This window comes from Kogia breviceps, chromosome 6 (genome assembly GCF_026419965.1).
Source record: "Kogia breviceps isolate mKogBre1 chromosome 6, mKogBre1 haplotype 1, whole genome shotgun sequence".
NCBI classification, from domain to species: Eukaryota; Metazoa; Chordata; class Mammalia; order Artiodactyla; family Physeteridae; genus Kogia; species Kogia breviceps.
The window spans coordinates 54,663,381-54,687,404 of record NC_081315.1 but is presented as its reverse complement, the minus strand read 5'-3'; the positions used below and the strand labels follow the sequence as shown (position 1 = coordinate 54,687,404).

At 41.6% G+C, this 24,024-nt stretch overlaps 1 protein-coding gene across 3 annotated transcripts in view; it reads left to right on the top strand.

The window, feature by feature from the left end:
* Positions 1-399: 399 nt before the first annotated feature.
* The window catches only part of ADAMTS3 (ADAM metallopeptidase with thrombospondin type 1 motif 3), a 286,648-nt gene continuing 263,023 nt past the window's right edge, over positions 400-24,024 (top strand). The window contains exons 1-3 of one of the 3 annotated variants that reach the window (XM_059067187.2): positions 400-1,097; positions 2,406-2,433; positions 21,784-22,190. In XM_059067187.2, the coding sequence (XP_058923170.1) occupies positions 1,029-1,097; positions 2,406-2,433; positions 21,784-22,190 (504 nt within the window). In that variant the 5' untranslated portion in view covers positions 400-1,028. The remainder of the gene's footprint in view (positions 1,098-2,405; positions 2,434-21,783; positions 22,191-24,024) is intronic. The other 2 variants (XM_067035816.1, XM_067035815.1) reach the window with 2 other exon arrangements.

Here is a 24,024-nt window from a genome sequence, read left to right as displayed (position 1 = left end):
GCCGGGAGAGCAGTGAAGGTAGAGCAGGAGGTGAATTTCCTAAAGCCCAGGACCGACCCTTAGACCCTCCCCCTTCCTATAATTAACTCAAAGCCGGTCCCGCCAGTCGGGGCCGGTGGCTCCCCTGGACCGCCACCTCCCCTCGCCCATGTCGCGGGGAAGAAGATCCCAGGATGGGGGTGTCGAGCCCCCTCGCGCGAATTCAAAGCCTGACCCTGCCTGGGGCCGGCCACGGTCGCCGTCCTCCCCGCTCCTCCCGCGCCGGCAGCGCCCGCCCCGGCCGTCCGGGCTGGGGCGGGGGGCGCGGGACCGGGCCCCGCGTGACGTGGGCGCCGCGGGGGGAGGGGCCGCCCGGGGGGCTCCGGCCGCCTTATTAGCGCCCCGCGGGTCGCCGGCAGCGAGCATACGGCCGCTTCGCGAGCAACAGGAGCCGGCGAGCGGCCCACTCCTCCCACCTCCTCCGCTTGCCTCCTCCTCCTCCTCCCCGCCGGCTCCTCCCGCCCCCACCTCTGTGCGAGCGGCGGAATCGCCCTCTCCCTGCCTCTTTCTCCCGCTCCCGCTCGCTCGTCTCGCTCGCTAATACTTCCCCCTGCTGTGCTCCAGGGGACCCAAGCATTCTCAGCGCTAACCTTAGGGACCCATGGTGCTCGAAAAGCCTAGAAAAAGCCGCTTCGGGCAGAGATAGTTGGAAGCCCCTCGTCCCTTCCCCCTCTCCCGGCGCAGCCCATGCCCGGCTCGCAGCACCTTCTCGCTCCTGCACACTCTGTTTGGGAGGACGGGGTGAGAAGGTGAAGTGGAAAGAACTGCAGAGCAGAGGGGGCCAGTCTCAGAGCTCAGATTTCATTTTCATTGAAGCAAAGCACGGAAGATCAGTTTTTTTCTGTTTGTTTGTGGGTGTTTTTTGCTTTAATTCTGCAGTTTTTGGTTCTTTTTTCTTTTTCTTTTTTCAAGAAACTTATTTTGAGGGGGGGTGGGTTTGCTCTGGGCATTTGCTTTGCCCAGTAGTTGAAAAGTGAACTCGAGTCGTGATGGTTCTCCTGTCACTTTGGTTGATAGCAGCCGCTCTGGTAGAGGTTAGGACTTCAGCTGATGGACAAGTAAGTGGAAAATAATAACAATAAAAAACTCAAACCCAACCTTTTCCCGAAAAAGTTCCTCCCCTCTTTCCCCTCCTCTCTCTCCTCCTCCCCCCTCCCCCCCTTCCCTGTTATCTGGTGCATTCACGGACGGTGTTTCGAGGGCTGGGCGCAGCGTGCGGGGCTTTCTGGGGTGGGGGGTTGAATGGCACTGGAGGTTAGGACTCCCACTTCGGGAGCCCAGGCTTGTCACACCTAGGACTTCACTTTGCGGCATTCGGAACAATTCCTGGTGACAAAGTGCAGCCAATTCGCATCCTCGCCGGGCCATCTGGGTTTCCTCTTTCCGGAGGGCGGTCTGGGCGCCTGAATGAAGTTCTGGACGCTGGGTCCGGGATCCCAGGGCTCTGGTTGCAGCAGCCGGAGTCGGGTTCGCGGGACTTTCTCTCCTCCTCACTGACTCACAGCTTTTTCGGGCAGCCGGAGGCGGGGGTTTCAGGAAGTCCTTGGGCCGGACAGGGAGCGATCCAGCAGACACGTGTCCTGGGAGGACCGCGGCAGGGCCGGGGTTTGACAGTTGGGGAGGGGGGCCCGGGGGACGTTTCCTGCCCTACGTTTTCCTGGGCAGAGGCTGGAGGCGCCGGCCGCTTTTCTCCCCTCCCCCTCTGCACAACTCCTCCTCTTTTTAAAGCGAAGTTGAGTGCAGCTCTGTTTCTTTTCGACCCAGCCCCCGCCCTTTGGAGGCTCAAGGTGAAGCCCGATGCTCTCGGAAGAGTCCTTGAGAAGGCTCAGCGGGATGAGCCGAGCCGTTTGTAGTAAATCACATCAGCACAGGGCCCGTGGGACTTTGGGTACAGAATTTCTCTGTGAGTTTTTGTAGCGTCTCGGGTCTGCCTGGTCTGACCATAGGGTGAAAAGTAGAGAATTGTCTGGTGGATTCCTGACCTCAAATCAGATACGTCAGGATTTAGACTTCTTTTTGCACGTGTAAATTCAGAGACTTTCTTTTCTACTCCTGACCCAATACCCGGAGTTTTCAGAAGAGAATATCGAGTGTCAGTATTTATTTTTTGCTGGCTTCATAAATGTTAAATTAAAATTAAAACGAGCAAACGACACCCTGTTCCAAATTATTATTGAATTGGCTTATGCTCCTGTCACAGAACCTCCTACAAACTGAGGTGCAGCCTTTAGGCACCAATCCCGGTCTCCAGCGTCTCCTGATTAGCCAGCTCCTGAAAAGCATTAATGGTAGAAATAAAACGCATGAGGTGATAAGATGAAACCCAGTAACTGTTTCTTTTTCTTACTTTTCCCCCTCCTTTCCAGGCTGGTAATGAAGAAATGGTGCAAATAGGTAAGCCTTGTTCTCAGATGTCACTCTTATCTTAGTAGAAAGTAGGGAATGAAGTAAGCGAAGCAAAATATTGTTTCTGAAATTTCTCCCGTTGATGGTTAAAGAAACAATTGGTAGTCCAGTAACATTTCTGTTCTTCTCTTCCTCTTTCCGGAGGAGGGTGTCACTTTCCTCAGGCTGAGTTGTAGTGATGTAAAAATTCTCCTGCAGTTGGACTTTTCAGGCGTCGATTTATTAACTGTCTTTGGACAAGCCACTGGTAGATACTGGGAGGGTGATGGAGGGACTGGAAGAAGATATGGAGATAAATTAAATCAACTTTTGTAGCATTAAGAGGAGCAAATCTGATTAGAAGAGAAACAAAGTGTAAGAATGCTACAAAGAAGAGAAAAATAAAGCACAGATGATGGAAAGTTTTCTCAAAATTTTTTCAGCTTTGAATAATCCCTCTGATGGCTTTTCTTATGCCATCTGCTTTGAAATAGTTATCTACTAATGTGTTAGTTAGGCCTTTTGCAGATAACATCTAAAACCTCGGTATTGCCTGATGATATGGGAATTATTCCCATTTTATGGGTGAGGACACTGAGGCTCAGAGAGTGTGACTTGTAACATATCCTCCAAAGTCCATGGTCTTTTTTGAAGCTGTTTATAATAATGTATTTGTTCTGAATGCAGAAACTGAAAGTCATCTGTCAAGAAGCCAGGCTCCATTCAGTCTTTTCATACACATTTAACTTGGGTTACTTTAAAAGATAATTTTCCTTTTGGCAGAGTGTTAGTCTCTGGAAATTGTGTATTTGTCAGGTGATATGGTAAAGTCATCTTTTAGATGAAAAGATTTTGTTACTGCAGAAGTAGTTACAAATCGTTGCCCGTGTGCTGTGTGCCAGGCACAGTGCTAATTGCTTTACGTGCCTTATGTCATCTGTTTCTCACAAATGCACTAGGGGATAGGGACACATTGTGTCTATTTTAGATTTGAAGGAAATGAAGCTTGAGAGGTTATACGGTAACCTGCTGTAGCACATAGTGGAGAGCTCAGGGAATTCCATACTTGTAAACTAATGGAGGGACCCCAAGATCCAGGCCCAGAGTATCTGTTTGTAGCCATATGACATCGTGTGTCAGAATGCTCCCTTCTTACTCAGTGCTTAGCATTGTTGGAACTCCTCCACAGGAAGAGCAGGACAGACAGGAGGAAAGTGACTGAGAACTGCATTGAAAATACAGTGTCTGTGAAGAGACATTTGTCATTTGTAGTTGATAGCATTCAGCCATCAACATGTATCTTTTTAAAGAAGGATTTTTCTTTTTAACCAGTCTTCCAACAAGTAGGAAAAGAAAGCTGTCTTACTTATTATTTCTTAAACATTTGATTACTTAAACATCCCAACATTTCAATATGTAAATTAAAAAACTATTTGAAGATTACTCATTCTACAAGGAATGAAATATATTACTTTGATTAAATTTTCAGATAGACTCAGCATGCTCATATGTAAGAGGCCCTGGGTTAGGCTTTGGTCCAGTCCTTTTGCTAATATAAACTACTTTGGTAGTTCTTGTCCTCAGGGAAGAAAGTAGTACAGGCCTGCTTTAATTTGGTAAGAGGGAGATGAGTAACAGCACATAAGAGAAGAGGGCAGGGCACTCTTAGGTTGTGTTGCTGAAAATTTATTTGCTCCCAAGTTCCTCTGCTTTATGAGATTTATTTCTTTTATTATTATCATTTTTATTTACCATTTCTGAATTAAGGGAAGAAATAAAGATAAAAATAGATTTGACTCATGAATCTTGTGATAGCAGAAGTGTACCATTTGGCTTTGGGTTATAATCATTTATGTTGTTCTTAAGAGGGATTTAAAAATATATTTTAAAAATTTGATGTGCAATAATAAGATTCCTTTCCCCTGTCCCCATGCATCAAGAGATTGCTAACCTGGAGTTTTGGTAAATGTACTTTTCTACATATAGTTAAGTAATTTTTTTCCAATAATTCATTCAAAAGTAGGTTTATATAACTGCCTGGAGGTGCTATTTAATCAATGACACAATTAGGAAAAAGTAATAAGGTTTGTAGAATTAATGAATTTATATTTATTGATCTACAAATTGGCTAGAGAAGATTCCATGTTTCTGAATAATTTGTGAATAATTTAATGTCTCAAGATGAGGTAAATATAATTTAGTAACAGACCACAAATTGTTAGGAAGCTAAATTTTAAAACTCCTTTCTATTTAGATATAATATACATGCAAGGTGGTACATATAAGTGTACACCTTGCTGATTCTTCACGAAGGGAACACTTCTGGGTATCCAGCACCCGGATCGATAAGAACATTACTAGTGCTTGTGCCACTTTCCTAGCAGGATTCCCACACAAAAGGTGACTTGTAACAGGATAAATTAATTTTGTCAGTTTTTAATTCTTTTTATAAATAGAAAAATAATACATACTTTTTTAGTATTTGGCTTAGGAAACCAGTAAAAAATATATATCTGATACGCTCCAACCCCCTAGAGTAGAGGGCAGTCTGTGATGGGGGCAGGTTAGAAAATATATATATATATATATATATATATATATATATATATATATATATATATATATATGTCACCCATGAAGTGTGTAGTACGGGATGTGACTTCTTTGCTTTTTTCTCCACCCAGTGGAAAAATGCCCTCTTGGTGTGTGACTCTTGGGAAAACGGGCAAATAGGTTTTGAACTGTCACCTAGTTCTCTGCTCCCTTGTCAATCAGAGAGGAGCTATCTACCTACCTACCTATCTACACCCATATATACATACATACACCCATGCATACATGCATACACCATATATACATACACCCATACATACATATACCCACACACATGCACACGTAGACATGCATGCATACATACATGTAGGTGCATATGTAAATGTTTATATAATGTGTATGTATGTGTAAATGTGTTTCATGAGATTGGTAGAATACTTCTGTGACATATCAGGGAGCTCTTTCATTTCTGACTCAGAATACGGCCTTGATAGGATGCCTAGGGTAATTGTGGGTAGCTGGCTGGCTGGCCTGATTGGGTAAGGAGGTTTGCTCTGTGACACATGTGGCTTAGGAAATAATCATAGTTCTGTAGAAATTGGAGAATCCAAAAAAGAATTCTCTGAGTCCTTTTATTTCATAAGCCACGACTTTGAGTTTGCTTGAGTGTTACCAGAGGAAAAACCACTGTGAGGCTTTGGTGTTCAGCTGTCTTCCCTCTCCCACCCCCGCTCTTAGAATTGGTGCGTATCGATCTTTCTCTGCCCTATTTCTGTTTCCCAGTTTCAAATTTCATTGCATTTTATTCTTAACCAAATAAAGTTGCTAATTTGTCCTCTCAAATATCTGGTTTCCTGAGAAATAATTTTTCATCATTTTCAGGTACTCATTTGGTTTTCAAGGTGTAGTGGGTCACTGTACCTTCTCCTTGGTATAGAGTAAGTGTTTCCACTAGCGTAGCCCTTGAGAGAGCAAAGACTTTGTCTTGATGACTGCTGTATCCCCTGTACGTAAAACAGAGCTTGGTACCTTGTGGGCTCTCAAATATTTGTTATTCAGTGCATAGATCTAGTAAACAGGTTATTATCATACTGGGATTTGCCTGTGTTCTGATTTTCCTAAAATGCTCTTGTTCTGTGCCCCTGTCCAGGTTTAATTGGTCCCCAGGAAAATGAGGATGGTGACAATGGCTATACAATTAATTATTCAATGTTATCAAGGCTCCTTGTGACTTCCTGTTTCACCCCACAAAGCCAGGGACTTAGGCTTATCAGTTTTTTACGCTTTTGTGTTTGTGGTCAATAAGTATTTGTCAAGTTGAATAGAATTACGTGCAGGTTTGGAATGTTCACTAATTTTGCTCTAAAGTCTATTTGGGATAAGTTGCCATGTTGCATCAGTGGAAATAAAATAAGCTAAGATTGAAATCTGTCAATCCAGTTTGCCAACAGCAATACTAAAAGATGTGGTCTAAAGCAAGTTTAAAGGGATCCCTTGTAAAATTTAGAATTTCAGCCACCTAAGCCATTGTTCTTCCCTGGCACTAAAGATCATACACTTGACTTTACTGATTTAGCTCCCACCTCTCCATAGATCATCATCATGATTAAAGTTAAATGCTTTAAGCTTCTTAGATGAAGATGTTATTAAATGCAGCATGTTACCTATCACCAGCAACCTGCTGCTGGTTAGCTGAACTATTCCTTCCCCATACTTCACTGTTTTCCTTTTTCATTGTACCAAATAATCATAATATTGCTCAGAAATATTAAGAAATCTTTAAGGTCATCTCTGTTTCCAGGACGATTATCTTTAAGCATTCTTTGCTTATGGGTAGCCAACCAAGATTACCTTGGAAATCCATTAGGGACAATTCCAAATTGCCTGCTATAATCATGAGTGGTTTCAATATGAAGAGTTTGGTTATACTGCTTGGACTGGATCTAATGACAGTGAAGACTTAAATGGAACCCTACTGCTTCCTCAAAGAGGATGGTTACCAGAATTTGGGGAATGCTTTCCTCAGAGTTCCTCTAATAGAGATCAGCTTTTACTTCTAAGCTGTGCTACTTCTATTATAAATTGTTGAGTTAGTCTTTTTAATTAATCAGTTTTTGTTCTGATTATAGATGCTTTACATGTGCCCTTTGCAGTTACCTTCTATTTCTGTATCCCCCAGATTTTTGACAATCATCCCAAATATCAAACTTTTGTTATAATTTAGCAGATTCTTATTTAGTCTTCTTTTAATACACAGATTATGCAGTTTTTATTGGATACCTGATTTTGTTTGGTTTAACATTTTAATGTAATTTTCCATATCATTACAAACTCCGCATAAACATCATTTTCATCCCATCATACTAATAAACCTTATTTTATGTAATCATTTCCCTAATGATATCCATTTTCTCATGATAGTGAATATTACCACGCAGTGTTGTATATAGATTATTGCCCACTTTTCCAATGACTCCTTTAGGAGAGTGCCCTAGAAGTTGATTACTGAGTAAAACCAAATTAACGTGATACATTTTGACAGAAGCATGACTTTTGAAGACGTTTGTAAGATCTGAATTCCTAGTAGCAATATATAGTAAAGGGTTGATTTAAAATATTTTAATTTTAAATTAGGTTTGGTTCTGCTCTTCTTGACATTTGAACATTAGTTTTAAATATTTGGTTATGCAATCTCTGAAAGATGCAATGAATTAATCATTTTCTAGTTACCACGTACCTCAAAGTATGAACCACTGTATTATCAAAATGTTTTGTAATTTTATCAGTACTCTAAGATTTGTCCACCTCATAGAACAGAATTTGAGAGTTGTGTATTCTTTAGAATGGATAGTAAAGCGTGGGAAAAGTTTCCTAGCTTAGGAATCTCTTTCCCCACATGTAATTCATCCGTTCTAATTTTCCGAATGCATTTACGTGACTTTGCTGACTAACTATAAATCCCTAGAAGAGATTTTGTGGTAAAATGTCAGTCTCTTGTTTATAAAATGAGTGCCACAAATTCAGCATGATGAATCTTTATGGAATTTAGAACAAATTGTGAGCAGCATGAAACAGTGAAACAGTCTGTCTTGTTCTTGAAGTGACTGATAAAACAAAAATAGTATTTAGGAAACCTGTAGAAAGTAAAATAGGATTAAATATATGAATCTTCAAATACTTAGATAATAAATCACATTTCCTACAATTTTTCTTCATATTTAATACATATATTTTTATATGTACTAATGCACACAAATAAAAAGAATGATTCAAATAATTATTCATAAGAATTTGTGTTCTCTTTCTTTTATATGTAAAAACCTCTCTTTTTTACATGTAGAGTCCATTCCTTAATCTAAAAACTAACCAGTGTATGCATTAGAGGAACTATTAATATTCATTGCCTCTCCTCCGTCAAATGGTCAGGGGCACAGACTCTGTTTACTGTGTGATTTAAAATCCTGACTGCAACACTTTCTAGTCAATGACCTTAACCTCTCAAAGCTTCACTGTCTTGTATGTGACATAGACATACTAGTCTTACTTACTTCACAGAGTTTTAAAGGATTCATAAAATGCTGGCACATGGTAAGCAAGCTAGAATAATAGGTATTATTATTAGTATGTCTTAGTCTTGTGCTATTAAAATTTATTTAATTTATTATTTTATTTAATTTACTTATTGTTTCTGGCTGCATTGGGTCTTCGTTGCTGCGCACAGGCTTTTCCCTGGTTGCGGCTAGTGGGGGCTACTCTTCATTGTGGTGCATGGGCTTCTCATTGTGGTGGCTTCTCTTGTTGTGGACTACAGGCTCTAGGCGCGCGGGCTTCAGTAGTTGTGGCTCGCGGGCTCTAGAGTGCAGGCTCAGTAGTTGTGGCGCACGGGCTTAGTTGCTCCGCGGCATGTGGGATTTTCCCGGATCAGGGCTTGAACCCGTGTCCCCTGCATTGGCAGGCAGATTCTGAACCACTGCGCCACCAGGGAAGCCCAGTCTTTTGCTTTTAAAAAACACTTTTACTCAAGGAGAGCTGCCTTATTCTAGTGCATACGTTTCTGATAGGTCTGCCTGCCACTGTGGCTTTCCAGGCACCTTAATTTAGTGTGTCATGGACTTGTACACTATCCAGCCACTCAGCTCACCATGTGACAGCTCTTTAAGAGTTCTATTTTCATGTATTATCTTCATGTTGGTATCTCAATGTAGTGTTGCTTAATTCATTGGAATATAGCAGTAGAGGGAGGAGTTGAGTAAGGAATAAAGTGCAAAAAGTTACTCCACACCAACTATATTTTGTGTATACTGGACATAATTCTTTCTTTCCTTTTCACCTTATTTATTGAAATTTCTTCTTTCCATTTCATTGAGAGAATGTTCCTGCATTAATCGTGACTCCTTTGGATGCAAATAACAGGAACCCAGTTGACAGTGGTTAAGAGACAAAATTGATCAGGTAATCAAAGTCAGGTATAGCTGGATCTAGGGCTCAAATAATGTCAGGAATCAATCTCTCTCTCCCCCCTTCCTCCTTCCCCTCTCTCTCCCTCCCTCCTTCCTCTCTCTGTCCCTCCCTCCTCTTCTCCCTCCCACCTTTCTTCCCCCTTCCCTCCCTTTCTCCCTTCCCTCTTTGTTTCTCTCTTACTTTTCCTCTGGGTTGGCTTTATTTCTCTAGTAGCATAAGATCGTGACTATCCAAGTTGTGGCAAAGACTGTCACCAGCAACTCTAGGCTATCATTACCCCACTAGACAGAACACTTCTGTTCTGGCTACTCCAGTTAATCACTCCTGGTAGGGCTTTTATTGGCTACCTGGCTCGAGTCATAAGCTTATTCTCAAACCATGAACTGTGCTCAGTGATGCAGTGCTCTAATTAGCCTGGATTGAGATGTTTCACTCTTGACTGACAGGGACTGAGAGTGGAGTGTGAGATGGTTAACCTGAGGGAAAACTGGGGTTCAGTTAAAGGACAAGGAGGGACGGATACCGGGCGGCACATGTGTGCAATAACGTCACAGCTGTGAGGACTTCCGGCACATCGATGGGAGCTGTTGGCTGTGGCAGGCAGAGGAGTGGACCCCCAGGATGTCTGTGTCTGAATCCCTGGAACCTGTAAATACATTACATGGCAAAGAGGAATTAAGTCTTCAGGTGGAATTAAGGTTGCTAATCAGTTGACCTTAAAATAGGGAGATTATCCTGGATAACCTGTTGGAAAGTCCTTGTAGATGGAAGGGGGAGGTGAAAAAAACTTGGTTTGATGTTGCTGGCTTTGAAGATGGAAGGAGGGAACCTTGAGCCAGCGAACGCAGGTAGCCTGTGGAAATTGAAAAAGGCAAGGAAACAGATCATTCCTAGTGCTTCCAAAAGAAATGCAGCCTGCTGACACTTTGCTTTTAGCCCTGTGCAACGTATTTCAGACTTTTGACCTCCAGAACTGTAGGATAACATATTCATGTTGTTTTAGGTCGCCAAGTTTGTGGCAATTTGTTACAGCAGCAATAGGAAACTAAAACAGCAGCCTAGTGGACCGTCCTAGTTTCTCATACTTTTTGTCAAACCATAAGCCAGACTATTTTAGATTTGGAAAATATAATTAACACAAGTGAAGTTTCAGTGAAAACCTTCAAAGCTACTGTCCGCATTTCTTATCTGTCATATTTTCCCCAGCCTTTGGCCCTAGGGACAAATGCTAATTTTCCTGGCTTTAAATTCTAGACTCAATATTAGTCTTCAAAAGTATTATCCATCAAAAAATTGTAAGACATATGAGAAATATTAATTTTTAGAATGTCTAATATTGCTCTTGAGTCTGTAAAATTTCCAACGATGATAAATATAACCAGTAGAAGTGCTTCTTTAAAAACTAAGATTGGAATGTTAAGTGTTTGGCATTTGGGCCTCACTTAAAAAAATAAATCTCGGGCTTCCCTGGTGGCGCAGTGGTTGAGAATCCGCCTGCCGATGCAGGGGATACGGGTTCGTGCCCCGGTCCGGGAAGATCCCACATGCTGCGGAGCGGCTGGGCCCGTGAGCCATGGCCGCTGAGCCTGCGCGTCCGGAGCCTGTGCCCCGCAACGGGAGAGGCCACAACAGTGAGAGGCCCGCGTACCACAAAAAAAATAAAAAAAAAAAAAAATAAATTAAAAAAAAAAAAAAAAAAAAAAAAAAAAAATCTCTACTCGTTATCCTGTTATTGATCATCTGATCATTTTAAGTGTAGCAAACAAAGAAAATACTTGAATATTTTTCTTTAAAACAGTATTCTTAAAAGATCTCCTCTTACCTGATTTCATGTTCTGGAATGCTGAAGAATGTGCTGTTCTTTCCTAAATGACTCTCTTGAACATAAACATTGTGCAATTGCAACAAATATTTATGAAAAAGCCAGATTAAAAAAATGAGAAGAATTTTAAAGTTCACAACTGTTTGTTCTTTCTTAATAATTTCATTATTAAGAAAGAACAAACAGTTGTGAACTTTAAAATTCCCTCCTCCCCAAATAGCTATGAAAATAGGTTTGCAACTAAAATAAAAGACCTCAAAGTGTTTGTCTGCCTTGTGGCGATAAGAGCCTAGAGGAGATGAAGTGAGGAAAAAGGAATTTGGCTGCGTTCAGAATTTCAGCATGTGTCACAATTAATTTTTAATTGCCTTTGAGAGAAGATGTGTCCCCTTCTCCGTTAGCGTTTACCGCTTTGGTGAGCCCTTTGGCATGTGATGTCCTCTTTAACGTCCACTCTTCACCCCACTCACATCTTTCCTGGAGCAGCTGGCTCCTGTCATTTCTTATGAAAGTCATTCTCTTATCCTTGGCTCAGGATTTGGAAATGTTGTTGTTGGAGCTGCTTCTTTAGCAGATCTTGAAAATGCTTGTTTGATTTCATTCTTGTGGCCAGATTGTTGCATACTGAGAATTTATACCTGATAAAGGAAATTGCCTGTGTGACTGCCTCTAGCGTAGAGCAATCAGCCAATTCTCGGGAGAGATTCCCAGTCCCTGGGTTGGGTAATGGAGTATGGGTTGTTACAGCCAGTCTAGACTTCAGGCCATTTGTTGACATGGAGCTTAAGATCCCTTCTAACCACCAGAAACACTCGATTTGTGTGGGACTGCAGTGGAGAGAGGGTTGAGGGGTGCTGGGACACGGAAGGAATCTGATATTGACTTCCTTCGTGTACAGCTCTAGCTAGATGATGATGGTGATGGTGATAATAACACCAGCTAATTTTTCATTTATTGAAATGTTATTAGATGGACTAAGCCCTTTATGTGTCTTATCTCTTCTTCCTATTTTACAGGTAACCTGTCTGAGCCTTAATTTTCATAATTTCAAGCTCATGTGCTAAAGAGCACATGAGATTGAAACCAGCCTTCAAATGCAGTGCTTTTTGACTCCAGACCTTTAGTATTCAACCGTCATAGCCCGCCCCCTTCTTTGCTTGGAAATTAGAGCCACATTGCATCAATCCCAAGTATTCCAATATTCTGTGTGCCTGGGGTAGGTTTGGTCTTAATTAGATCAGCTAAAAATTTCCGTGATACATGAGACTTTGTACTGCAGCCATTTTAGGTCCTAGCAATGTTGATTGTACTACTGAAGACTTCTCTTCTCTTGCTATTCTAGAGTGTGGTCTTCGTAATGTGCTGGGGACATCTAGTCTCTTCTAGGAAACATTTGTGTAGTGTTCTACAACATACTTAGAAGGATACCAACCTGCCCGTCCTCAGTTGTGAGCATATGTGGCTGAATGCGTGAAGGAGTATAAATGATCCCAAAGCCCGGGCTACAGGGTGATGCTGTGAGAGCACTCCTTCCCAAGAATCCCCACTTCCAAAAATAGCCATTAATTTCTCTTTTCCTCAAAGACTGATATACACTGGGGACATTTAAACACGTTTAAGATCACACCTCTGCCCCAAAGAGCTTAAAATCTCTGAAAGGACAAGACATAAACATATAATTTTTCACCCATAGAGATTTTTATAACTGTTATGCAGTCACTGCACAACAGTCAGAGCTAGGAAGTTTAGACCCTGAGGTCTGTACTTTAGGCAGTTTAACAGGGCAGGTTTCATGGAAAAGATGAGACTTGGGAAAGGCCCTGAGGGCTGGGTGAGATTTGCATACATGGAGACAAAGCAACAGACGTTTCCCCTGGTTGATGCAATAGAGTCGGGCTCTAAAGGCAGGAGTGATTAAGCTAGTGAGCACATTAGAATGTTTCTTTAGGTTATATGGGAGATGATGTTGAAAAGAAATTAGGGACAGAATGCAGAGGGCCTTAAATGATAAAGTTAAGTTTTGACTTGGGTTAAATTACCTAACTTTGAGTTTAGTTTCTTATGTGTGAAGTGAGGGGATTTGATTAGTAGATGGTCTTTCAAGCAATTTTCAGGTCTGACATGGAAATACAGATATCAGTTTTTTGAATTTATTTTATCTTGAAGTAATGATGAGCCAGTTGAAACTCTTCGTAAAGAATAACAGAATAATATTAATACCTAACATTTATTGAGCACTAACTATGTGCTGGATACTGTGTTAAGCACTTTGGATTAGGCCATTTAATTTTTACAACAAGCCTATGAACTAAATACTGTTGCCCTAATTTTTTCAGGTGGGTACTGACATAAAAAGTCTTAAGTGACCAGAATCACAAAGGTACTGAGTGGCAGAACCTAGGCATATTAGATCCAAGACTTCAAAACAATTTTTCTGGCAGTAATTTAGAAAATATACTGATACAATGTATATGGCATTTGGTAGTGAGAAATTATATGTGGGGCATTTGGACTTGGTACTTGCAGCTTTTCAGTGTGAGGTGATGAGAACTTGAAGGTGATTGGAAGGAAGGGGATTAATTTGAGAGAAATTTTTTTTTTTTTTCTTTTGTGATACGCGGGCCTCTCACTGTCGTGGCCTCTCCCGTTGCGGAGCACAGGCTCCGGACGCGCAGGCTCAGCGGCCATGGCTCACGGGCCCAGCCGCTCCGCGGCATGTGGGATCTTCCCGGACCGGGGCATGAACCCGTGACCCCTGCATCGGCAGGCGGATTCTCAACCACTGCGCCACCAGGGAAGCCCTGAGAGAAATTTTAAGGTGAGATTGGTAGGACTTGAATGATATAAAGTGGGGAAAAAGTTGAAAGGAAGTCCGTTTTTTCAGCGTGGGAGTTTGGGAGAATCAGCACATCATGAACAGAAATAGTGAAGTCAGGAAGACAAGATGAATACTCAGGTGAAAATGAGAAGTTTGGTGTAGATATTTTAAGGGTGAAGAGAGGGTATGACACTTTCTTCTCAGCACACGTGAAAGTGACCCATTCAGGTTTCAGTTTGAGGCAACTTTCCTTTTTCTTTAACCTGTATTTACTGAGGGTCTGTTATGTGTAAGTATCATGCTAAAACACAGACATATGTAAATGGTCCAAAGCCTCAGAAATGAGTAAAATTTGGAAACTATTAGAAAAGTCTAACAGGGCTGACATTAAAACAGAAAGCCTGACTAAAGCAACCTAAGTGTCCATCATCGGATGAATGGATAAAGAAGATGTGGCACATATATACAATGGAATATTACTCAGCCATTAAAAGAAACGAAATTGAGTTATTTGTAGTGAGGTGGATGGACCAAGAGTCTATCATACAGAGTAAAGTAAGTCAGAAAGAGAAAAACCAAAACCGTATGCTAACACATATATATGGAATCTAAGAAAAAAAAAGGTCATGAAGAACCTAGGGGTAAGACGGGAATAAAGACACAGACCTACTAGAGAATGGGCTTGAGGTTATGGGGAGGGGGAAGGGTAAGCTGTGACAAAGTGAGAGAGTGGCATGGACATATATACACTACCAAACGTAAAATAGATAGCTAGTGGGAAGCAGCCGCATAGCACAGGGAGATCAGCTTGGTGCTCTGTGACCACCTAGAGGGGTGGGATAGGGAGGGTGACAGGGAGGGAGACGCAAGAGGAAAGACATATGGGAACATATGTATATGTATAACTGATTCACTTTGTTATGAAGCAGAAACTAACACACCATTGTAAAGCAATTATACTCCAATAAAGATGTTTAAAAAAAGTCTGACTAGCTCAAAGGTCTTTAAGCATATGGAAGCACAGAACATTGGGTCCTTAAATCCTTTGGTGTAAGTTGTCTGCAATATTTGTGTGTTTGTGTGTGAAAAGAAGTACATACATATCACACATACACACATGCACAGATACACAAGAAGGTGGTTTTTTTCATGCAGTGCAAGAAGGGAGAAGGCATTATGTTAAACTCTAGAATGAGGAATTTAGATATGAAAGAGTTCCCTGACCAGGAGAATTGTTAATGTTATCATTAGACTGACAGCAAAGATGTGACAGTACCTTTTCTTATAGGTGGTTCAAGCTTTTGAGGGGTCCTCAATTAAACATACCCCTCTGACCTGCCTGGGTTCTGAACACGTTGAGAAACAGAAAAATCTAAAGACATAGTGAAAATATCTCTTACAAAAGAGGCTGGGGAGGAACACAAGGCTCTCACATGGGCAGGCAGTGGGCTGGCGGACAGGGCACCCCACCCAGCTTGTGTCAGGTCCACTGGGCTGAGACAGAGCCTGCTGCTGGGGAGGTGGAAGAGAACAGCGTCCTTATCAGGATCGTTCCCAGGCCAGGAATAATGACGAGGGGGTGCTGAGCTTTGCAAACTGCTTATTTTTCCCAGACTTGCTAATCACATCCGTCATGCTTCTTCACTGGGGAAGGGTGAGTTAAGGGGGACGGAGAGGCCTAAATACTCAGAGAAAAATCTCTCCTCCCAGAAGGTGGGAGTAGGTGAAAGGTACTGCACCTCTAACTTAAGAAAACATGATGTCTTCTACTTGAGATGTCTTAATTGTAAGAAAGAGGCAAGGAAGAGATGATCTTTCAAGGTCTTGTTCATCTTTGACCTGTAGAGTTATGATTCTGTGACTGTCTAGAGGGATGCAGAGTGGGGGCTAATCTCCTGCCTCTGGTTCCTAAGCACGAGGGGCTCTGTGTCTGCGTTCCAGGAGGTCTGTTTTCATGGTTAGATCCATTTTTGTCGTTGTTCTTAGTAGCTTAAAATGTAAGTTTGGGATACTATGAAATGCTTGATTTATAGGCCAGCAGGAATGGTGAGAAATACACCCAACATTTGCAAGCAAATTAGGGCAATAGAGGTGTATGACAACTTGGGTGGTTCGCTGTGATTGATCGCTTGATGGTAAATTACTGTTTGGGGAAAAGAAGATGCATTCTAACTTTAGACTCTAATTTTAGATACTACTCCCTCAGGCTAAACTGCTCTCATTTATTCATTCACATATATTTACTGAGTGACTTCAGAGTCAGTTTCTGGCACTGGAGAACTATAGTGAAGAGAAAAGATAAAAATCCTGGCCTTCGTGAAGCTTATATGCTAGTAGGTATAAAGAAACAATGAACAAATAAACATATAAATAAGATTTAGAGTATGTGAGATGGTGACAAGTTTTGTGGAAGTAAAATGCAGAAGGGAGATAGTAATGAGACAGTTACTGGGGGCAGGAAAGACCTTAATGGGAGCGTCCAGTTTAAGCAAAGACCTGAAGGAATGGAGCGGCGAGCGACACAGCTGTCGGGGAGAAGACACTTCAGCCGAGGAAATGGTGAGCGCAGTGACCTTGAGATGTGAGAATTCCCAGCGCTGGCCCTTGTGGGCCGTTTTTCTCTGAGTGGGATGGGTTTCGGGGAGAAGACATGATCTGTCATTGGCTCTGTTTTGAGGATAACCTGTGAAGGGGAAGATGGTGGTTTGGACTGGCGTAGCAGTTGGGGACGTGGTGAGCAGTGGTCAGAGTCTGGAGATGTTTTGAAGATGGGGTCAGTAGAATTCATTAAAAGATTTGGTATGTGGTGTGAGAAGAATTAAGGATGGTCTAGTCAAGTTTTTGGTCTGAGTAACTGGGAGGATAGCGTTGCCATTTACTGACATGGGCAAGGAGGTGCAGGTTTGGGAGCAGGAAGTTAGGAAGTTTACTTTTGGAAGTGTTGAGGTACCTAGTGAATATCCACAGGGAGAGGATCCAGCGGCAATTGAATTGACGAGAGAAGATCTTATGGAGGAAGCCTGGGCTGGAGATATATGATGGTGAAGGTATTCAAAGTCAGGAGACAGGATGAGTTCACCAGGCTAGGGAGGGTAGATGCAGAAGAGGAGAGTCTGGGACCAGGTCACGCAACACTGCAGTGCGTTCAGGTCATGAGAATAAAGGAACATGAGGAGGGAGAATGGGAAGGGGAGACCACTGAGGAGAAGAGGAGAACCAGAAGAGAATGGTGTCTGGAAGCTAAAGAAAGGAAGTGTTTTAAGAAGGAAAGAGAAATAGAGTCAGATGCTGCTAATAGGGCAAGTAAGAAGATGGAGTTTTGACCATTGGTGTCAGCAACATGGGGTTACTAGTGACCTTGACAAGAGCGTGATTGGAGTGGGTTCAAGAAAGAACAAGCGTGGGAAGAGAGGAATTGGAGATATCTAATATACTCAATTTTTTAAAAGTGTTTTGCTATAAAAGGCAGTGAAATAATGGGGACTTAGCTAGAGGCAGATGTGGCATCAAGGAAGTTTTTTGTCAAAGATGGAAAATATGGCAGCTTATTTATTTACTGGTCGGAATGATCTAGTGATGGGAAAATTGATGAGGAAAGAAACTGAGGACAATTGCTGAAGCCGTCTTGCAAAGGCAAGAGGGGCTAGGATGTGTACACGAACGGAGGCTTTGCTCTTAGGTAAGACCGCAGACAGTTCATCCATACTACCGGGGTCGGTGCGGGGAGGTGGGAATGGACCAGGCAGGCACAGATGCCAGTGGGTCGTGCAAAATTCACTGCTTCTGAGTTATGCTTGGGTAATTAGTGACCACAATGTGGCTTTACAGTGGCCCCAGCTTTCTGTGCTTGTGGAACTTACGCCTCACACAAACCTTTACATGCCTATTGCTGTGGCCCTTCAGCCACCCCAGCTGACAATTGTGTAGTTTCATATTTTAAAATTGCGCCTGGGCACTATTTTAATAAGTGACTAATTTACATTTAAGTTAAAATAGTTAAAATTTACTGAATCCTCTGGATAATCTCATTTAAACCTCTCATCAAACTTATGAAGTTGGAACTGTTACTAACCTCTAGTTAACAATTGAGGATACTAAGCCTAAAGAAAAAATAAAGAACTTGCTCAAGTTCAGGTGTTGACTTTTCTGCTTTCTGACACTGTAGTCTCTTCCTTGACCATAGGCTGTATTGCTTTGTAGAAGTATTTGGGCCTGTGAAATGTGTCATTTCTGAAAGCAGTAAATTAATGTTGGTTTGCATATGTGATTGTAAGCTGAGATTAAATACTTTTGATAGCTTTGAGCTTTAACCACCACCCTTTTATTTTTCTCCCAGAGACCAAGAATTTAAGAGCCTTTTACAATAATTTTTGAAGCTACAATACAGGAAAAATAGGTTGACCGGCTTCAGGTAGGCAGGACGTCATCATTCTTGTGGTCTTTTTTCTTAAAATCAGATCTTAAATTAAAAATTGAGGGCTTCCCTGGTGGCGCAGCAGTTGAGAATCCGCCTGCCGATGCAGGGGACGCGGGTTCGTGCCCTGGTCTGGGAAGATCCCACATGCCGCGGAGCGGCTGGGCCGGTGAGCCATGGCTACTGAGCCTGCGCGTCCAGAGCCTGTGCTCCGCAACGGGAGAGGCCACAACAGTGAGAGGCCCGCGTACCGCAAAAAAAAAAAAAAAAAAAAAAAAAAAAAAAATTGACAGCAAGGTGTTCCATCTATTCTGCAGTGAGTGAGAGCATGATCTTCAGCATCGAGATGAGCAGAATTGAAAATTTCCTTTGGCTCCTTGTTTGCTATGTGTCAGGCCTTCTAGGTCTGCTTTCTCATTTATAAACAAAGGGTAGTGATACCTACCAACTGTGATTGTTGTAAGAATTAGAGAAGGTATATTCTCAAGCACAAAGCAGAGTGCCTGATATTTATTCTGCAATAAATGGCAGGTGACTTGGTAGCTCCTTTGTCCATTCCATTAACTACCGTCCAATGGGGCTAAATGCATCTTTTCCATTAATTCCCAAGTGGAAAATGACTCATTCAGAGTTTAATTTCAAAAATGTTTCTTATGTGTACGTTTTAGGAATGGCTTATTATTTAACATTGGATAAGACAAAGCTCTATAGAAATGCACCATCTTTATTTTGAATAAAAGTTCAGAACACATTGTCTGACAGTGGAAAAATGGACTCATCCCAGAGAATCTAGGGTGTATGGTTTACTGTAAGCATGAAACTCTGGGCATCCTCTTGGGTGTGGAGGAGACTCCCTGCATTCTTCCTAAATTTTCTAGTTCTCCAGTCACTTACTGCAGGCATCAGTATATTGTTTACAGACTTCAGTTGTGTGAATTCCCTTCAGTGGAGATGAGATATCCATACATTAAATGAAGCATCGCTTTTCCTTCCCTTGACACAGTAAACCGATGGTTCAAGAAAGAGTTACAGCTGGAATTATTGGTGCAGCCAGATGCTCATGGGCCTTGGGTAGTAAGTCAGTGCATGGAGCATCATAGACAAAGCAAATGTTCTCCAGTTACCTGCATTACTAACTTATACATGTAAACAAATCCTACTGATAAGAGACCCTGGCAGGTACAAAATCTTATATTAGATGATACTGGAAATACTGAGTTGAATGGGGAGTTCCTTATCCTTAAGGAATTAATTTGGGGTTGGCTTTGTCCGTCCACCTCCAAGATCCCAATTCATCCATCCCTATGGAAACTTTCCCCTCCATCAGTCTGCTTCTTTGACTCTTGAGTTCATTCCCTAAAATTTCAAGTTCTTTCTCTAAACCAGAATTTACAAAAGTATTCACCAAGGATTTGGTTGTAAGGGAGACTGAATCTGTGTGCCCGTGCTTACCCCAGTGCCTGGTGTAAGTCTTTGAGTGTGATATAGAGAGCCTGTGAAGCAGGAATTGTGTTACTGCTGCCCTCAGTGTGGAAGCCAGGCTTCACTCTACTCTGTGATATGACCACCCTCACTCCTTCTCTGCCTAGTAAATATGTACAACAATTTTACTTACTCTGTGCATTTAATAAAGGGGGATATTTTGTTTAAATACATCGGTCATTATAAGTGGCATAATGGTAACAAACATGCACTCAAGGAATTTCCAAGTTGCAAAAGACCATCATTTGTCTTCTGGTACTTAATACATTTTTTTTGAGTTATTTAAAAAGCAGGAAAATAGGGGCTTCCTTGGTGGCGCAGTGGTTGCGAGTCCGCCTGCCGATGCAGGGGACACGGGTTCGTGCCCCGGTCCGGGAGGATCCCACGTGCCGCGGAGCCGCTGGGCCCATGAGCCATGGCCGCTGAGCCTGCGCTCCGCAACGGGAGACGCCACAACAGTGAGAGGCCCGCGTACCAGGAAAAAAAAAAAAAAAAAAGCAGGAAAATCACGAAAACATAGTGATTCTATAAGGATACTTTAAGACCATAGGTTGTAGGTTCATTTATGGGCCTCATATGCTAATGTATGCTAATATGTTAGATAACATGCATGAAGTTTCCATAGGTGAGCAGTATTTGTGAATCATATAATTTTTTCAGGGTAGGCTAGAATCATGAAGGTGGAGGAACTTTTAACTTCATGTTCTCAGATTTTCCTTTCCATGCATTCTTTCTTCATCCTGTTGCCCTCTTCATATCCTTCTGTCTTCAAAATCATTTCTATTATGGGAGAAATGATTGACTTAATGTGTTATCTTTCCCCAGGATGTTTGCATTTCAGCAGACACAGTACTCTCATTTGGCTAAACTTGGGAAATTAAGTTCTAATTGTGAAATTCAGTTTAACATGTAAGTGGCCACGTGTGTTGTAAAGTGAACCCCAAATATTGAATTCATATTCAAATGAGTGTCTTTCCCATGTAAGGAATATGGTGCAAAATGACAATGCCATTTGCTCTTGACTAACCAGTACTAGTGTATTCAGTTTATAGATGATTATTTCTTCTTTTTTACTCCATTCTCCTCATTTGCTGAAAATGTTCTGTGATTTATGGGATACAACATGATGTAGCAGCATGAGTGTATGGGCTTTGGAGTATGACTTGGAGACATATCTGAGCTTCACAGTTATTTGACCTTGGACACACACCTCCTGAATCTCAGTTTCCTCACCTGTGAAGTATGATTGTTAGGGTTGGTATGATGGAAAAGATATGTATAAACTACCACACCATGAACTACAGTGTATAAATTACAGGCCAGTGGTAGATGTAGTACAAAGTAGCTATGGTGATTAGTATAAATTCTAGGAGTCTTACAAGGAAAAAATTAAAACAATCAGAAAAAGCTTTTTCTAACGTAATAGCAACTTTGTTAAAAGTTTGTAGCAGTTATCAGTTACGCCAATGATAAATTAACTGGGAGTATGTGTTGATTATAAGCACACCAGATACAGTTTATGGAAAGTTATTCTGTTCATATTCTCAAAAATATAAATGAGATGAATATTCACATTGCAGGAAACTTTTTTTAAAACTTAAAAAATGATTCATTGAACACAGAGTTACCTAAATGCGTTTGAGAAATGATTTGAATTCTCAAAATTTACTACTTATGAGATGGTTCAAGAATATATTTATTATGCAAGTCGAGGTACAGTCTTGTGAGGTGGGCACTTGATGCCTATGTTATGTCCTCCTGTGTTCTCTTGTTATACAGGGTTCTACAATTCTATTTTTCACCCCACAGATTTACCAATAAAGAGACAGAGAGAGTATGAGCTGGTGACTCCAGTCAGCACAAATTTTGAAGGACACTATCTCTCCCATATTCTTTCTGCAAATCACAAAAAGAGGTCAGCGAGGGACGTGTCTTCCAGCTCTGAGCAATTGTTTTTTAACATCACAGCATTTGGAAGAGATTTTCATCTGCGACTAAAGCCCAACACTCAGCTAGTAGCTCCTGGCGCTGTTGTGGAATGGCAGGAGGCATCTCTGGTGCCTGGGAATATAACCGACCCCATTAATGATCATCAACCAGGAAGTGCTTCAGAAAGAATCTGGAAAACAGAGCCTTTGCAGGCTAACTGTGCTTATGTTGGTGACATCATGGACATTCCAGGAACCTCTGTTGCCATTAGCAACTGTGATGGTCTGGTAAGACTCACTGCGTTTTGTGTCTGTGTGTTTGCAGGTGTTTGGGAGTGCAGCATGGCTTCAGCATGGTTTGGAAAGTAGAGGTGGAAAGAAAACCTCACTATTATATTTTAAGTTCAGGAAGAAGCATTAGAAAGCATTTTACTGACAAAGATGTGTGCTTTGGCTTAATTTGACATGAAGACAACATTAGTCTAAGAAACCAAAGACAACTATTTTAGCATTCTTGGCTTATATGTTCACTTGTGTAACACTGGGGATTTTATTTCCTTATTTATTTAAAATCATTCTGACAACTTTCTAAAGAAGCATAGATTCCTTCAAAATGATAGTATTTCCCTTCTTATGTGGAAACGTTGGCTATCCTCTTAAAGAAAGTATTTGAAAGCATTCTTTCTCTTCCCAAAGAATGCTAAAATGGGAAATGAGAAGCTCCTCTGTCAGAATTTGTTCAAATAACATTACTCTATGGACATGAGATGTAGTTCTCTCTGTGTATTATGGGTTTGATTCATTTTTTTCTTTATTTTTGAATAGAATACCCGTATATGGCTCTTTAGTTTTGCGGATGAGGCCAGTAGTAACTGATCCTTCTTCACATGCTGTGAAGATGTGAAGTATTTTTATTTGTTTTGTATCTCCAGATGTTATTTGAAAAGTGTGTCAATGTTTATGTCTCTTCCATTCACAGTTGACTCCAAGTCTTTGTTCAGAAAGAGCAACCATTTTTCTTTCTATGGTTGCCAGGCTGCTGTTTCTTGGGAGTTCAGAGCTATTGTCTTTGTTTTGTCTCTCTTCTGGGAGTTCTCAAGATATTCCTTGCATTCCTTCTACCTTGGCTGGTCCCCCAACAATACCTTGGATCTTCTGCCACTTTACTCTCTATGCATAACCACACCCCAAAGGAGTTATGATACTATATGTTTTTACCCAAGGCTGGTGGATTAATGGTTATAGGCTTTATTTGGGGGTCTTGTACTGCCTCTTGATGTTCTGTAGCGTTTTAGAAGTCAGGATGGAAAACTGAATAGAGCATGTGTGGCAGGTCCAAATCTCCAAGTTCGACTCTGTCAGTTTAGGACCGCACTGTCACATTTGGTGCTGGACCATGCTCTGGGGTTTGAAGACACAAGGAATCTCTCACATTCCTCTCAATCCACACAAACATTGAATAGATCTGAATTAACTAAGTCATTGAATAAAACAATAGGTAGTGCTTTCTAAAAAGACTAAGTTTAAAGTATTCACTGAGAGAGGTTGATTCAACACTACCAGGATATAAAAAGAAATAAATTATTTTAAAAGGTACTGTTTTATAATACTTCTAAGTAAAATATGCTGAGTATAAAATTTAATTTAGTGTTATTTTTAAGTTTTACAGCATAAAAAGATTACGTATTTTTTATCTCCTTGGTTAAGACTGAAGCTTGAGGTAGAAGATTTGAAGCTTGAAAATCAGTTTAAGGAAGACAGAAGGCAAGGAAATTATTTTAATGGGTTATCATAGTGATTTTTAAACCCGACTTAGCAATCAGTAATTTTCTTTTTTTTTTTTTTTTTTTTTGTGGTACGCGGGCCTCTCGCTGTTGTGGCCTCTCCCATTGCGGAGCACAGGCTCCGGACGCGCAGGCTCAGCGGCCATGGCTCACGGGCCCAGCCGCTCCGCGGCATGTGGGATCTTCCCGGACTGGGGCACGAACCCGTGTCCCCTGCATCGGCAGGCGGATTCTCAACCACTGCGCCACCAGGGAAGCCCAGTAATTTTCTTACTGTACACATCAAATTATCTAGTTATAGTTACAGAAATCTGGGGCAATAGCAAGTTGTTGTAAGT